This window comes from Nicotiana tabacum, chromosome 14, assembly GCF_000715075.1.
Source record: "Nicotiana tabacum cultivar K326 chromosome 14, ASM71507v2, whole genome shotgun sequence".
Classification (NCBI taxonomy): Eukaryota; Viridiplantae; Streptophyta; class Magnoliopsida; order Solanales; family Solanaceae; genus Nicotiana; species Nicotiana tabacum.
This window is the reverse complement of record NC_134093.1, coordinates 19667361-19684903: the sequence shown is the minus strand read 5'-3', so window position 1 is coordinate 19684903 and position 17543 is coordinate 19667361. Positions and strand designations below refer to the sequence as shown.

At 32.1% G+C, this 17543-nt stretch overlaps 2 protein-coding genes across 3 annotated transcripts; one reads left to right on the top strand and one right to left on the bottom strand.

Moving 5' to 3' along the window:
- Positions 1-484: 484 nt before the first annotated feature.
- On the bottom strand, positions 485-2960 carry LOC107769887 (plasmodesmata-located protein 2). The gene is made up of 3 exons (XM_016589143.2): positions 1771-2960; positions 1098-1211; positions 485-815 (listed from the first exon to the last, which is right to left on the bottom strand). The coding sequence occupies exons 1-3, from the start codon at positions 2549-2551 to the stop codon at positions 808-810; spliced, it is 903 nt and encodes a 300-aa protein (XP_016444629.1). The 5' UTR covers positions 2552-2960; the 3' UTR covers positions 485-807.
- An 8598-nt stretch (positions 2961-11558) lies between these two features.
- Positions 11559-16765, top strand: LOC107769885 (oxidation resistance protein 1). 2 transcript variants are annotated; one of them, XM_016589142.2, is made up of 8 exons: positions 11559-12165; positions 13141-13625; positions 13724-13796; positions 13915-13995; positions 14245-14308; positions 15482-15569; positions 15673-15757; positions 16461-16765. In XM_016589142.2, exons 1-8 carry the CDS (start codon positions 12079-12081, stop codon positions 16509-16511), a joined length of 1014 nt encoding a protein of 337 aa, XP_016444628.1. In that variant the 5' UTR covers positions 11559-12078; the 3' UTR covers positions 16512-16765. The 2 variants fall into 2 exon arrangements, with proteins under 2 accessions (XP_016444628.1, XP_016444627.1); XM_016589141.2 differs by having other exon boundaries at positions 15673-16765.
- Positions 16766-17543: the final 778 nt, after the last annotated feature.

Sequence of the window (17543 nt, the reverse complement as noted above, 5' to 3'; positions counted from 1 at the left end):
AAATCATTATTTTTTTTCAAAAATGTGTTTGTCCATAAAATTTTGCTAAGTATTTGAAAATTTTTTGAAAATAAATTTTTCAAAATTTTCAGAAAAAACTTTTTCCCTACTCACAAAACTGCAACATTTTTTCTTGTAAAATTCATGTGCAAACATAATTTCAAATTCAACTACTATTTTTCAACTTGACTCCAAAAATTACTTTTAAAAAAAATTACAATTTTGATGTCCAAACGCCTACTAAACTTCCCTGCCATCTCCATATAAAGTTTGAGGTAAAACATTTTCAGTGAACTGCTGAAGATGCTAAAACCACAATGTTATTCTTGGATATTGACCCAAGTACATATATTAATTTTTAATTCATGCATTAAATAAGTAGAAATACAGAGAGAGAACTTTCTGAAAAGCATAAAACTTTAGAAGAAAATGGTGAACCACTATTCTAGACAAAGAGAAAAAAAGACAACAAGGCACATGGCAATTGGAGAAAAAGGCCAAAACCATTAGTAATCTTTTTCACAGTTGACAAAACATGTATTGTTACATCATTTCACCAAAAAATTTATGTCCCATTCATCTCAATTTCATCACCCCAAAAAATACTCTCTGCTCAATGGTTTTTTGTTTCTCTCTTTAACCTAATAATAATAATTCCAAGAATTACAGCTCACAAATTCACTCACTTTTTTTTTTCCAGAAAAGAAAAATTCTTTTTCTTCTAGGAAGAAAATCTAATCAAGGAAAGAATCCACCTCAGAAAAAGCTTTTGGCAGCCTTTATAATACACAGCTGATCCCTTCAACTTCAATAATCTGCAGCAAATATTTAAATCATAATATACCAACATAAGCAAGTTGCAAAATTTAAACCATAAAAGAGAATTACTATCACTAGGGGTGCGTTTGGTATGACGGAAAACATTCTCCAAAAAATTAAGCTTTTTGTAGCAACCAAACACCAAAAATTATTTTCATTAAAATGGGAAAATGACTTTCTTGAAATAGTTTCTGTATTTTGGAAAGTGAGACAAATTTATTTTAGAATTCCAAAAAATACTTTCTTCATAACAAACACACTTTAGTTTAAGTACTTACCATCATGTTTCTTCGTTAAGTTCCTAGCAAACAGCAAGCAAATGACTAGAAAACCAACTCCTGCTGCTCCTCCTAGTATTATAGCCACTGTTTTCCCTGTATTTTGGCCTGTCCCTACATTCATTAAATACAACTCTCAATACTATAAAACTATAGATAACAAATCTGTAAGAGTCGTTTGATACGCAAGATAAAGTGGGATAAGATTTGAGATTAAATTTATACCGACCAAACATAATATAAATTTAATTTCAAACTTAATCCCGGATATCTCGCCTTACTCCTTAGCTTTTCAAACTTGGAATTATTTTTTCCCACCTAGGCGGTGGGATAAATTAGTCCAAAAATTATAATTACAAGATTTTAATTCTGGAATATTTTTGTCCTCGTATACCAAACGACCCCTAAGTGATAAGCACACAAATCTAAGGTAGACAAACGCCTTGTTACCAGTGACATATTATTAAATCAATTTATCATGCACCCTTTATTTATTCTAAGAGTCTTTTTTAAGTAATATGTACAAACTAATTAATGAGATAGACAGCTCAAAAGTCCAAGAAAGACAAAAATCTAGATTAGGATGTTAACATTTGCCAAAAAAACTAGTAGAAACCATTGTAAATCTAATTGAATAAACAAATTCAAGAAATCAATTAATTCAAGAAAATACCTGAAGAAGGAGATGGAGACCAATATGAAGAAGATGATGATTTTTTAGGAGCCCCATTTGGATAATAACTAAAACTAACAAAGCACTTGTGTAGGAAAATTTGACCAGAAACTGAGCTACCACATTCAACTTGAGTTTTTTGGACAGCACTTTTAACACACTCAACACAATCAGATGAGCCTACATCCCCTTCACATTGTCCCACAACAAAAACAGACTCATAACTAGTTGTATAAAATCCATTGGTAGCACTAGCCATCCCATTTTCCAATGAAGAAAAAGCAGTGTCTCTTTTCTCTTCAAATCCACTCCCTTGTGCATTTTTCCCACTACAAGTTTTATACAACATTTCCATTCCTGATATTTGAGGAAAACCAGAAACCTCATATAGCATATAACAACCTAAAAGCTGGATTCTTGCTGCAACTGGAGTGCCACAGAGTTTGTCTATAAGTATTGGCAAACCACTAACACAGTTATAACACTCAACATTTGAGAGGTCACCTCTACATTGGAAAAGACCAGTAATTGTTGTTTGGCTACTGCCTGTAGTAGTTTTGTAAAATTTTGACTTTGAGGATTGTGAAACAAGTGAACCAAAAAGAGTTGAAAGTGCTTGTGAGTAAACACCAGATGGATCTGATAATGCTTGTTTTGCACAGCCTTTGTACACTAAGTTAGTGTTTTCAGATGCAGATTCAGCTAGTGGAATGAGCTTGAGAATTGCAAGAATGACCAAGAAAAGAGACAAAATGCAACAGGGTTTTTTGTGTAAGCCCATTTGTGGGAGATTCTTGAAATATTATAACATGGCTATTCTTTTTGCTCTTTTGAAGAAGATATTGAGAGAAAAGATTTCAGCTTGAAGGGTTTTTTTTGTTTTTGCTTGAGATATCAGGAAGGGATATGAAGGGCTGAGATTCTATATTATTTGTTCTTGAAATCTGTTTTTCTTTTTTTCTGGAAAAAAGGGTCTTGGTTTTTGTAGTGGTGTTTGGGATTCACTTTCTTTTTAGATGGCCTACTCCCTGTCTATCTTTGGATGTGCAGAGCTGAGAAAAAAGGGCATCTGTATCTCTACAAGTACGGATATAGATTCTCACCACCATTTTATGTGACCGTATTTGATGCATTTCGAAATTTAAGAAAGAAAATTATTGAAACTTGCTATGAGAAAGACTTTGCTCAGTGAGGGAGATTATACTGCATTTATTGTTGTTGTTGTTGTTGTTGCTATCAGAAACATAAACATTTGCATGGTCATATATCATCTTATATGTGTGGTTATAAATTATTTTTAAAGAAAAGACAGCTTAATGTATAAAGTGTCCTGCATTCACGAAGGATTTGGGGAAGGACCGCACTCCTAAGGTGTAATGTAAATAGTCTACCCTAATGTAAGTATTAATGACTGCTTCCGCGACTCAAATTCGTGATCCATATATTAAATTATTTATAAATATAAAAAATATTATTTTTTAAATAAACTAAAAACAAAAGTGTGTCACGTAAAATAGGATAAATGAAGTATGTACCAGGATCATTTGATACTGCATTTTAACTTCTAAGTTTATTTTTTTATTAACCGTGGCCAAATGGGGAGAAATATTTTTTATTTAGAGACAGAATAAATTAGTATTATTTGAAGAGAATGACAACAACAAAAAAATGGTAGTATTAAACACCAACAAAAACAACTCATAAAGTGTAAGAAATATTCCCTAGGTAACAGAGAGGCGGGAGAGTGAGAGTAAAGATGAATTAACTGCACAAGTTTGACCAAAGTACATTTATTAAAAACACACTGTAAATTTCAAGGTTTTGAATTTTGAAATCTTTAATAGGTTTCTGGTATATTTGTTTTGTATTGGTTGTTTTGTTTTAATTGTCTGAAGTTGAAGTATTTTTTAATGGAGTTGAATAAAATATTGTGAACCAATGGTACAAGTACTGAACTTCTTTATTAATGACATGAAATAATAGTTATGGCAACCAATCTTTATCATGTGATAACTGCACTATAGATTACTTGAAGGTGGCAAGATTTGAGAGGTTTGCCTTAAATAGTAACTTGAGACAGTCTGCTCATAAAATTGTCACAAGAATTAATTACACAAGTTAAATAGCACCAAAAGAGGAAAATGTCATTGATTTCTATTTAATTTGGGCTAGCTGAGAGGTATATTAAAGGTCATACTTTAAGGGGTCGTTTTATAGGGTGTATAAGAATAATGCGAAATAAGCTGTATAAGAATAATACAGAATAAGGTGTATTAGTAATGCATGGGTTAGTAATGCAAGCATTAGTTATGAAGATATTATTTTTATCTACTTTTTGGTGTGGTGTATTAAAATTATAACGCATTGCATAATTTTTAAGAAAAATAATTGTTTGCAAAAATATCCTCCGTATTCTCTAGCTTTAAGGGACTTTAAGGACATTTTTATCTTTAACCATGCTAATGCATACATTAATAGCCTTGGTATTACTAGTGTCATGGTTTTCTATGCATTACTTGTGCATAGGATAATGCCAAGTATGATGTATAACTAATATAAGTATTAGTTATACACATGTTGAAAAAATGTACCAAACAAGGTATTAGTAATGCATAGAGCTAATGCTTGCATTATTTTTTCTAATACCTCCTACCAAACGACCCCTAAGTAATACTACATCCGTTCACTTTTACTTGTCCACTTTAGATTTTTCATGCCTATTAAGAAATAATAATTGCAGTATGTATTTTACCATATACCCCTAATAACGATAGTATTTCAAAAAGTCTTGAGAAATAAATTGGGGAATGAATAGTTAATAATAAGGGTAAAACAGGAAAAAAATGTCTTTCTCTTGATTTGCTAAAAGGGACAAGTAAAAGTAAAAATGTATTCTTAGTATAGTGGACACAATTAAAAGTGAACGGATGGAGTATACACTATTAGGGGTAGTTTGGTATGCTGGGTAAGCAAAAATAATTTTGGGATAAAAATTTAGTACCGTCTTATTCCTTGTTTGGTTACTGATCGTGGGATAAGTTATCTCATGACTAAAAATAATATCGGGATAACTTATACATGTCAAAGGGTGGAATAGTAATCTCGAAATAAGTTATATTAGGATAAAGTGGTAAAATTAACAAGACCTGTATTAATACAATATACCGTAGTCAATAAAAAATAATATTAGGATAACTAATCTCAGCATAACTAATTCTAATTTAATTAATTCCAACATAATTAATATCAACATAACTTGTCTTCAAACAAAACGATTCCTTAGTATAAAGATTTTTTTATGATATAAGATTATCTTTACATATTGTAGCACTAAAAAAATTTGCACTAAAAATGTATATAACTTAAATTCAAGTCATCTTTACATTTTGCATGTAAAATTTAAAAATATGAAAATACCATAGCTCCTCCCTATCTCATGAGGATGTTGTCAAGCATTCGTTTTAGTTCTCAAACTATAATTTGTCTTTTTAAAGAATGTTTTATTCGAAAATTGAAGTAGAAGACAAGAATATTAGTACCAAACAAGGATTAAGGTTTAGAAGAAGATGTTTCATGTCTTTTGTATATGTATCTACTACGGACTTTGCCAGGTCATGGCAATTCAACAAACAAAAACAAAAAATAAAATCTTCAACAATCGAATTAACTAGGTAAATCATCGATGATTCTTAGCTAGCGTTTTAATATAAATTTGATTGAAATTTGAAAAAAGAGTTTTTGATGTTGTGTTTGGATATGCATTTTATTTGAAAAAAAATTGAAGTTTTGTGAGTGGAAGAAAATATTTTATCCAAAAACTTCCCTAAACTAGTTTTTGGGAACTTGAAATTTTTTGAAGTTTTTTTCCCCAAAACATGATCATATTTTATAAACATACAATATTTTCAAAAGAAAATTGAAAAACTGAAGCCAAAATCAATGGTCAAACGGGAGCTTAGAGTTAAAATTGGTTAATATTAGCGATGATATGAATTATCGTTATCTATTTAATTTCATTTGGTTGAGACTCCTAAATAAGAAATCAGTTCAACAAATTGCATTGAGCTTTTTTGAAAAATCAGCATTTTTTTTTTCTTTTTCATAAATGGAACTACCAACGTATATGCATTGTGCCAAAATTTTATTGCTTAAATATCATGTAACGAACTTACTTAATAAAAAGAGTGCTACTACTACATATTAATAATATCCATTAGGAAGACTTGTTTGTGCTTGGAGTATTTACCTGATTTTAAATGTATTTTGTTAAACCATATATGTTATTAATATCATTATATGGTTATTCGATAAATATTTTTAGAATTGATAACTACCTAGTTTTTGTTTACATCTCAAAGAAAGGCATAGGTAAAATATAAAACAGTCATCTCTAATTTTTCCTTCCAATTCTCATAAAGATAAATCTTGAAGACATTTACTTAGATAATCAATTACTTTTGTTCCGTTCAATCATATGTATATAATTATTAGATAATAGTTTATCAAACCAAACTATACGTTGCCTCAAAATGGGAATAATCATAGTATGAGTTGTTGACACTTATGTTTCACAAGGTTCACATTTTTCATTTCTAGGAATTTGAAAAAATTCTTCAATAAAAAAGGAGGAGACAAAAAGAAATTAAAAAAAATTAAAGAAATGGGAAATTCTAAACCTTAAAAAAAATAGTTCACAAACGAAAATTATTTTTAGAAATAGATAATTGTTATGAAAATATTATATTATGGATGTCCATTCATTACTCCGCTATAGATAATCTTCCTGAAGAAGATTATCCATTTAGTACTATGTTGAAGTTTATCTACAAGCAGCTGATGCAAGCAGGTTGCAAGCAACTCAATGAAATGATTTGCAGCAGCTTCTTATTAAATAGTTAGGTTGCAAGCAGCTGATGCAGGCAGCTTACAAGCAGCTGATGCAGGCAGGTTGCAAGCAACTCAATGAAATGATTTGCACCAACTTCTTATTAAACAAGCAGGTTGCAAGCAGCTCATGCAGACAACTTATAAGCAGCTAAAGAAAAGCCTTGCAGCTGCTTCCTGAAAAGCTTCGTAGTTGCTTCCTTTCTTCTATAAATAGAGGAGTTTTCAGTTCATTATGAATATAACTCTGAAAGTTGAATAAAATATCAATCTCCCTCTATACTTGTTTTCAGCTTATTTCTTCTATAGTCTTTATTTTATAACACTTTATCAGCACGAGACTCTGCCATTTTGAGCACTTACATCAAATTTAATTTCTATTTTAGTGTTCATCTCCGATGTAAGGCGACACTCTTATGTCCGTGGTCACATCTTGTTCATTCTGAGCATCATAAGGCATATTATATCCTTGAGGTGGTGAGTTTTTCTTCTTGACAGTAGTGATGTAGATATCACTTACATATGGAGTGGCCGTATTTGCGTAATTTAATTTGAGCCTTTTGCTTATATTTTAATATCTTTATCATCGCTTGCTTGGTTATATGTTACGTATACAATACCTATTTCATCTTTATTATCTTAATAAAGGATTACAAAGTGGATAACATTGTTAGATCCACTTAAACTCCAACAGAGTTTGCAAGAAATATACAACCACCAGAAGTGGTTATATTTCGTATATCTCATTGTAACTAAATTTTGTTAATCACCAGAAGTGGTATATGCCTATGACCACCAGAAGTGGTATATGCCTATGACCACCAGAAGTGATAATTTAGGTTTTCTATGGTTACAATTAAAGATAAGCTAGAGAAATATTCTATATATTACATGCACACCTAGATTTGCTCATGAAGTAGTAAGTATTTTAAAAGAGATTGAAGCATCACAATTTGATGTGATTAATGCGCGTTCAGATAATTATATTCGATTTCCTGAAGGATGAGAATTTTTGATAAATATTAATCTATTCCCTGAAGTGAATGTGATAATATTAATAAAGTCGTAAATATGAACGCACTCTTGTTGTAAATATATTACAATTCACCTCCAGAAGAGTTAATATGATTAAGAGAATATATACTCAATATTTCGTATTTTAAATTTGCTCCTGAAGAAGTAACACAATTGAAATTTCCTCATGAAGTAGGAAAATATTATGAAGAGGTGTATTCTTGTACTTAAATAATTATTTTATATTATTTATTTGATTATGATTTTCTCTCATGATACCAGAAGTCTCTGAGCAATATTTGATAGTACAAAATATATCAACAACTCCTGAAGAGCTAACTGTTTGTCTAGAAGACACATGACACTAGTAGTGTGTGATAAATATTAGATTGTGGATAATAAATGAATGCTCTCGAAGAGCTTATATACAAATATGTCATTCATATTATATGATTATGGTCAAAACATATGTTGTAGTAAACCTAAAGTTTACTAATACAAATGGCTATCATATTGAGACTACAAATGACTGAAAGATTGAAAATCTTCATATTTCCATAATCATAGGGGGTAAAATAATATGTATGTGAGAAGCGACCAGCCTTATTCTTCAATTTGTACTATATCATGTATCACAGTAAATCAGAAGTTTACTAATCCAAAAACAGTCACAGTAAATCAGAAGTTTTACTGAGACAAAAGTAGCTACTGCAAACCAGAAATTTACTGATACAAAAATAACAACAGTAAATCAGAAGTTTACTCATACAAAAGTTTATGCCATCGTAAACCAAAAATTTACTAAGAGATAGCACATGCCATGATAAACTTGAAGTTTTTATTTGCCATTTTTAAATGAGCTATTTGAGAATTCAGATAAGCATATACTGAAAAACTAGAAGATTCTTCAAGAATTCTCCTTTGTTGCTTGTTCTCATAATAGCTTGATTATACCAGCTAAAGTTGGGACTAAATTCTCCGAATTCTGGAATATATAAAATATGAATATGGGCTCATTCACCCATCATGTGAACCACTTATAGATGCATATATAAGATGGTTACATGTATATTTATTGTCAACCTGCAGTTTGGTATTTAAAATTATCTTTCTCAATTAAGAGCATAATTTTTAGATTATGAAATCAAGATAGTTCATCTTAATGATGCTGGTTTATATCCAAACTAATTTAGCATTGAATACCTCCTATTAATGGCTAAATTATTACTTATGAGAACAAAGTCTCATGTGTTGGTCTAAGATTTTTTAAATTGCATACAACATCACTTGTATGCATCAAACCAACAAAATATGATAAGTCCTCCCCTCACAATTGGTTTAGGATCAAAAATCAAATATCTTTACTATCTAATAACTTTTGGTGCATGGTATATGATTAATTTCTCTACCACAATGCACAAAGATATATTTCTCAAAGAAGATTAGGGATATGAGTTAGTTTTTCTAACATTTGGGGGATGGAATAAAATAGCTGAAAAATATGCTATATGAATCGAATTATCATTAATATGATCCTTGCTTAAAAGATAATTCAAGTCAAATGCCAGAAGCATTTGCTGATTTAAAATTAAATATAATATTTCAGCTGCAAATGCTCCTATTAAAATTAAAGTCCCTGAAGGATAAAGTTTATCGTACGCATGAAGCGTAGTAAACCGATCCGTTCCAAAGGTAACAATCCTTGAAAAGGATAGGAGCAAATGATCATAATAAGGAGGGAATAAGCTCTGGAAGAGCCCACGATATAATATTTCATGGAACTCTAGAAGAAGTTCAGATACCTGAAAATAAATAAAGTGATGAGATCTCAACAAGTTATGTCGCTTGCGAACTGATACAAATGATCGTCGACGATATATTTGATATAATATAGTGCACAATATTATAAGGATCAGACCTGTAGTCCAGACACTTGAAGATGTCATGCCATTTAGATGCAAGTCATAACCTATATGACTCATTTGATCAAATTTATATAAAGATTCCTAAAGGATTTAAAATTCTTGAAGCATATAATTCAAAGTTTCGAGAAATGTACTCAATCATTTTATAAAAATCTTTGTATGATTTAAAATAATCAGGGCGCATGTGGTATAATCGCCTCACTGAATTGATGAATGAAGGTTATATAAATGATGGCATTTGTCCATGCATTTTTACAAAGAAAACAACATTAGAGTTTGTTATACGTGTTGTTTATGTTAATGACATAAATCTCATAGGAACTCCAGAAGAGCTCCAAAGGGAAAAACTTTGTCTTAGCTACAAATTAAATATTTAGCAGATGGTATCTTTATCCATCAATCTGTCTATACAGAAAATATCTTAAAACGCTTTTACATGAACAAAGTGCACCCATTAAATACACCAATGGTTGTTCGATCACTTGAAGTGAATAAGGACCCGTTCCGACCTCCGGAAGAGGATGAGGAACTCCTTGGTCCTAAAACACCCTATCTCAGTACAATTGGTGCACTTATGTATCTTGCTAATACTACAATGCCTGACATAACATTTTTTATTAATTTACTAGCAAGATATAGCTATTCTCCTACACGTAGACATTGGAATGAGATTAAACATATTTTGCGATATTTAAAGGGAACTCTTGATATGGGTTTGTTTTATGTTAACAAAGGTAGTACAGATCTTATTGGTTATGCAGATGCAGGTTATTTATCTGATCCCCATAAAGCTCGATCTCAAACCGAGTACGTGTTTACATGTGGAGTTACTGTCATATCATGGCGCTCCACAAAGCAATCAATTGTTGCTACTTCTTCAAATCATGCTGAGATAATAGCTATTCATGAAGCAAGCAGGGAATGCGTATGGTCGGGATAAGTGATTCATTTTATTCAAGAAAAATGTGGTTTGGAATGTGATAAAAGATCCATAATTTTATGCGAAGACAATATTGCATGCATAGCCCAATTAAAGGGAGGATTTATAAAAGGAGATAGAACGAAGCACATTTCACCAAAATTATTCTATACACATGATCTTCAGAAAAATGGTGACATTGATGTGCAACAAATCCGTTCAAGTGACAATCCGGTAGATTTGTTCACTAAACCTTTGCCAACTTCAACTTTTGAGAAGATGGTATACAAGATTGGAATGCAGAGATTCAAATATTTGAAACAAGATTTTCATCAGGGGGAGTGAAATACACATTGTACTCTTTTTTTCTTACTAAGGTTTTTTTCCATGGGTTTTTTCTTGTAAGGTTTTTAATGAGGCGGCTAGAAATGTGTATTACTAAATATGTGTACTCTTTTTCCTTCACTAGGTTTTTTTCTACTGGATTTTTCCTAGTTAGATTTTAACGAGGCACATTATCTTTTAATGAACATCCAAGAGGGAGTGTTATGAAAATATTATATTGTGGATGTCCATTCATTACTCCGCTATAGATAATCTTCCTGAAGAAGATTATCCATTTAATACTCTGTTGAAATTTATCTACAAGCAGTTGATGCAGGCAGGTTGCAAGCAACTCAATGAAATGATTTGCAGCAGTTTCTTATTAAACAGTCAGGTTGCAAGCAGCTCATGCAGACAACTTACAAGCAGCTAAAGAAAAGCCTCGCAGCTGCTTCCTGAAAAGTTTCGCAGCTGCTTCCTTTCTTCTATAAATAGAGGAGTTTTTAGTTCATTATGAATATAACTCTGAAAGTTGAATAAAATATCAATCTCCGTCTATACTTGTCTTCAGCTTATTTCTTTTATAGTCTTTATTTTATAACAATGACCAATTTATAAAATTATATTCCAAAATCATGTTTTTCCCTTCAAAAGAAAAAAATTGTTTCCACCCTATTTTACCCCCACCAACTAGTCAAAGTCAGAGAAAAAAAATGTCGGTACTGAGTCAAGATCAGAATATCCTTGTCTAAAATTCAAAATTGGACAGCTTTCTTATTTTCCAATGAACAAAGGGTTAAATTTGATTTATACTAGGAGTACTTGTTTTCCATTAATAGTTGGGATTATCATATCCTTACCGTCAAAAGTCAAGTAATACTTAGCTAAGTACGCGTCCAAAATTTAAAAACCGGAAAATGGTGAAATTGACCCTAAATTATGTGAAAAGAATTTTAACAAAAAAAATCTTTTTTGTTCTAATTTTTCAGCTGTTACTACAAGCCGTCGGTGCTGTGCACATTCTCCTCTCTTTTTTTCAGCTTCTCAGATCACCACCACAAGATCCCAAAAATCCAAATGCAACCCAAGTAAAAAAACCATTTTCCTTTCACATTGCCGTATTCAACGAATTTCTGCATTTGGGTGTCTGAAATTAACCCTTCATATCTCAGTTTTTGTTCTCAATTTCAAAGGTTCTGAATTCGGTTAGAGGCTAAAACAAAGAAAGAAAGAAAAAGAGCTATGCATTCCATAAAAGATACAGTTTCTGAGAAACTTTCAAGTCTATTTTCAGCTTCCCCTTCTAAATCTGTTGATCAACAAACTCAGGTTCTTTTTCCTCTTTCTCTTTCTTAGAATTTAAACTGTTGAATGAATCTTGTGTGATTTTGGTTTATGAATGTTTACCTTTGATCTTTATGTGGAGTTAAAGTTTGTTTTTTTATTCACCATTATATGTGAATTGAGCTGGTGGCAGTGTTAAGTTTTGGTGATCTGTCAGTTGGGCTGATTAGTTTGTGCATGAACTAAATTGGTTAACTGGAAAAAAAAAGTAAGAAAAAAGAAATAAAGATGAAAACTTTATATGTTGTTTAAGGAATTTACTTGACTATGAAATGGGTAACTGAAAAAAGAAAAAGAAAAAAAAAATGAGAACTTTAAATGATGTTTAAGGAATTTGTACATGAACATGAAATAGGTAACTAGAAAAAAAATTTAGAAAAATGATGAAAACTATATATCATGTCTAAGGAATTTGTGCATGAAGTTAATTTAGTAACTGAAAAAGAGAAGAAAGGAAAAAAGATAACTTTAAACGACGTCTAAGGATTCAGTTAGTTGCTTCATGGCTGTTTATTTTGCGGTTGCAAAATATGAAGCACTTGTTATATTTATGAGATAAAAAGTTAACAAGAAAGAACACAGGATGTTCAAGCTCAAGTTTGTTTATAGCAGTTTGCCACTAAATTGAGTAGCATTTTTCAGCTGCTACATTTAATAGAATTATATTATATGCAAATAGAGTTTGCATTTCCTGCTGGAAGAGTGAACTACTTATGCTACATTGTTCTTATTTCTTATTCTTTTGTATTTTAAAATATTTCATAAAATAGGGGTGAGGTCTGTGTACACACTAACCTCCCCAGACCCCACTTGTGGGATTATACTGGGTATGTTATTGTTATTGTTGTTGGGAAAAAATTAGAAGCTCTACATTGTGTTTCCCTTCCTTTTTCTGCAATAAGAGATTTGTTGTTCTATGCAGTGCACATTATTTGTAACATTACCTCTCTCTGTGTTTAGGCCAGGCCATATACTAAGGAAGGAAAATCTGTAACATCTATACTTTCTTTTCTTCTCCCATCGACATATTCTGAGAATATAAGATATCGAGATGATGTCAAACCACTTCAATCACATTCTTTTACGTGGAGAACTAAAAGTTTCTCGTGGCGCAATAAACCTCTGGATGATTTTGAGGATCACGATGATTACAAAGAGATACCGAATGTTTATCCAGAAGAAGGTGAAAATGGCTGCATCAAGAGTTCACTTTGTGTAAAGAAGGAAACAGTAAATACTGACAGGGATAATGGAGAGCCTAATTCCGCAAGTAGCATTGTCAGCGGTTCCGAAACTTTTGAAGATGCTCCGGATAGACACAGTTTTGAGCAGTCCATGGCCTATCTAACCACCGATTCTGTTTTCATTACTCCGGATTTATATGATTTTTTCCAGTCTTCCCTTCCTAATATAGCGAAAGGTTGTCAATGGGTCTTGTTATATAGGTAATCTTGACCTTAAAATAGTTTCTACTGTGACATCTATTGCAATTTTGGTAGCCTGAGTATTAACATCTATTTTTGTTCATTTGAATGAAGGGCAGCACGGCCAGACATGGTATATCACTTCGTACTCTTATTCGGAGGAGTGCCGATGTTTCTGGTCCTTGCTTGCTGGTATTTTCACCTAAATTACTATAAATATTTGCCGTGCATGCAATCCCAATTCTTTAGCAATTTTAAAGCATCTCTTTCTTCTTTTGAAAATGAATTTTCTTAATAATGTTGGTCTCAGATTACTGGTGATAAGCAGGGTGCTGTATTTGGTGGGTTGCTTGAGGCACCGTTGAGGCCTACTGCTAAGAGGAAGTACCAAGTAATAAAGCAATCACATGCAGTATTTGATTTTCTTTAACTGATATAATATAATGATGCAGTAATTTTCAAAAAGAAAAACACCAGTTTGTATTACTCTTGGTAATCGACTTGATGCAAGAAGGGGTTTCAGAACCCCTTCACCCCAAATGAAGGATTAAAAAGCAAATGCCAATATCTGCCTTTTTAATCGTCACCTAGTTTTGGTTTTGTTTTCAATGCTAATGTAATTTCTGTTTTATTGTGTCAGGGAACAAATCAAACATTTGTATTCACAACTCTATATGGTGAACCAAGGTTATTTAGACCAACAGGTAAGCAAATTGTCCGGATGTTTGTTACAATATCAGTCTGTATAAAGCAGTAATTGAAAATTTATATTTAAGAGAAACTGCAGGCTTGAATTAACTATGAGCCATCACGATTAAATACATAAGCCAATTTGTTTAAACATTACATATAGAAAGGCTCTTCGAGCTGTTCCAATATATGGTTATTTTGCCCCCCGTGACTTGTCTGAGGAAAATTTCCTTTTATGGTTGGAGATAGAGGCCATTATTTTTTATATCGGTGGTCTCTCTGGACCAGCTTGCATGCACCTCGACTAATTCCACGGGTACCTCTACCTCCCACCAGCATAGCTGCACAGGTATCGGGTAACTCTGTCCACCAAGGCTTGGACAGATTGGAAGTTTCCTTCGCTAGTATATGAACTTGAGAAGCAACCCTTTCCCCTCTATTCTTTTAACCCCAACCAAGCACAACATCATAGATGCGTGTCAAAGACCTGCGTCAAACTTTAGAAAGTTTTATTACGTTTCACCTTCAAGTTTATTATGTTGCAACATTACATTCTTACTAGGGACCTGGTTTCCTCCTTTCAACATAGTTGGTTTCTCTGATGAAAAACGACTGCTGGTTAGGTACTGTGTACTGTCACTGGCAAATTGCGGTGATAAACATATCTTAAGTCTAATTCTTTGTGAAAATTATCAGCAGATTAAGATGTTACCCTTAGTTGAACGCCTGGCACAATCCTTTATTGTGACCTTTGATGACATTCTTCCAATCTCCACATATGATCTTTTTTGCTCTATTTTTTCGTACTTCTTTTTTGTTTGGAGAGAGGAGTAAGAGTTAATTCAAAATGAGTTCTTATGCTACTTAACTTTGTTCCTCTATCTAAATTGCTCTAACATATGTTGCAACTACCAGTCCGTCAAATACAAAATAAAATAACATAAATTTCAATGTCCTAGTGAGACTGATCATGTTTCCATTAAGCATTTTTCTGATAAATCTTCTTGCTCAGTCCACATCAAAGCTTGTCTATGGGAACTTAACATAAAAGATGAGCTTTGTATACCCATTTTGATAGATGAGCCAAGTCACTGTATATAGTTTGTAGAAAATCCCAAGGATTCTGATCTGAAGTAATCCATGAAATGGTGTAGACATTAGCTAATCTTTTGTTATTTTTGGACTAGGTGCCAATAGATATTTTTACTTGTGTTTGAATGACGTCCTCGCACTTGGAGGTGGTGGAAATTTTGCTTTAAGCTTGGATGGTGATTTGTGAGTTTCTCTGCCTTGGCATATACATTGTAGTTTCTCTGCGTTGCCCTATATAATGTTGCTTGCAAATTTCTTCCTTTCTTATTTGCAATTTTCTGTGAAGGTTATTTGGCAGTAGTGGACCTTGTGAAACATTTGGGAACTCATTCTTGGCACATGATCAAGAGTTTGAACTGAGGAATGTTGAGGTAATGTTCTGTGTCAAAGAAAGGAGAAATTCGTTGTGTGCTTTGATAAGGATTGGTGCTTAGCTGTTTGTTGTTACTTACATTGTGTTTGATGTTTGCGATTAGTATTTTTAGTTTGGTTAGAGTTTTACATATCAGTGTAGGTATAAGTGTGAGATTTAGAGAAGTGTTAACTTGCATTTAAGAATAAATTATTTACCAATACTGAAACGAAATGGACCCAAATATAGCAATATAGCGAAATAGATATAAAGGATTACTTAGGGACTGAAACATCAAACATCGCTGATGGACTGATTGAAGGATAATAGGGGAGATTCTTAATTGCTTCAATTTTGAGAACCAAAACTCTAGGAGGTTAACTTTTAACTGATGTGACAAGGCACATATCAGCGGAAACAAGAAAAGAATAAATTGTGTATTGCTCTCATTTGTACTTTTAAGGGTCATATCATAAGAGAAACAACGATGAATAATTGTAGGAAAAAAAAATAGATTATTTATAAAGTTGTTTCAAGTATATGGGCAGTTTGCAGAAGTCAAAATAATGTTCTTAAATAATATTATCGCATGGCTTAGTTATAAGTTGGTTCAAATTTGCTAAAAATGTATTATTCTAGGACGGGGACGTTGCATATTTGGTATCAAACTGATGACATATTTGTATAAATTCTTCGACATTTTATTTTTCTTCTTGATGCAGCTATGGGGTTTTACACACGCATCCCGTTACCTCGCCACATCCGAAGCATGAATTTTTATGAATTTATTTCATAGCTATATATTGGGAGTACACAATTATTTATTCTTTCATGTCCATGAAGCAGTTTCCTCCTCTTATAATACTAGAGGCTTCCTGTTGTACATGGGCTAGTTGTAGCCTAGTGAGATTTTAGCAATTGTGGGTTGATATGCATATACACATTCTTTATCCTTCTAGCCAGGGGAGGCTTTCTAGTTGTTATTATTATTTCTTCTGAATATTGATTCAGCATTTTACATTGTGCATTTTGTTACTGCTGTAATTATAGCACTCAATATAACCTGTTGAACAATGTTCAAATTCTATTATCTACACAACGAAGCGTTAGAAAATCACATTTCTGATTGGAAAAGGCGTGGCGTTGGAGATTTGAGAACTTGTTATAATAAGTTTACAAAGGTGTCAAAACTCCAAACCAAAACCCATAAAGTGGACAGTCTACCTCGCAAACACAATCAATGCATCCAAATGTGTAATCTAGCTGTTAATGAAGTAGGTAAAAATTTTGATGTTCAAATCCTAGTAGAGACAACTTAAAAACTTAGATAATCTCTTCCCTTTTACCAAAGTTTTGATAGGCAAAGTTATGTGGTACCTATGCCGGTGGAGAATAGCGGGTATCCAATGGAATAAAAAGATTGCAAGCACGACCAATATGAAAGCCTTGTCAGCAGTATTTAATCGAAGCTGTGAACAGTTATTTGTTGTTTCTAAGTTAGCGTTTGAACATAAATTTGGTTAAAATTTCAAAAAAATAAATTTTTAAAGATTGAGATGAAAAATAATTTTTAAAAGTTGAAATTACATTTGCACATACATTTAAAAGAATTTGAAGTTCCGTGACTAAAGCTTCAGAAATTTCAAAAACCACTCTAGAGTTGTTTTTGGGATTTGAAAATTTATTTTCAAAATCTGCCCAAAATAACTAAAAACTATAAATAGATATTTGAAAACAAAATTTTAAAAAAGCTCCCCAATTTGACATCCATGACCTACTCGCAGACATAATATTTCCTCTGACAA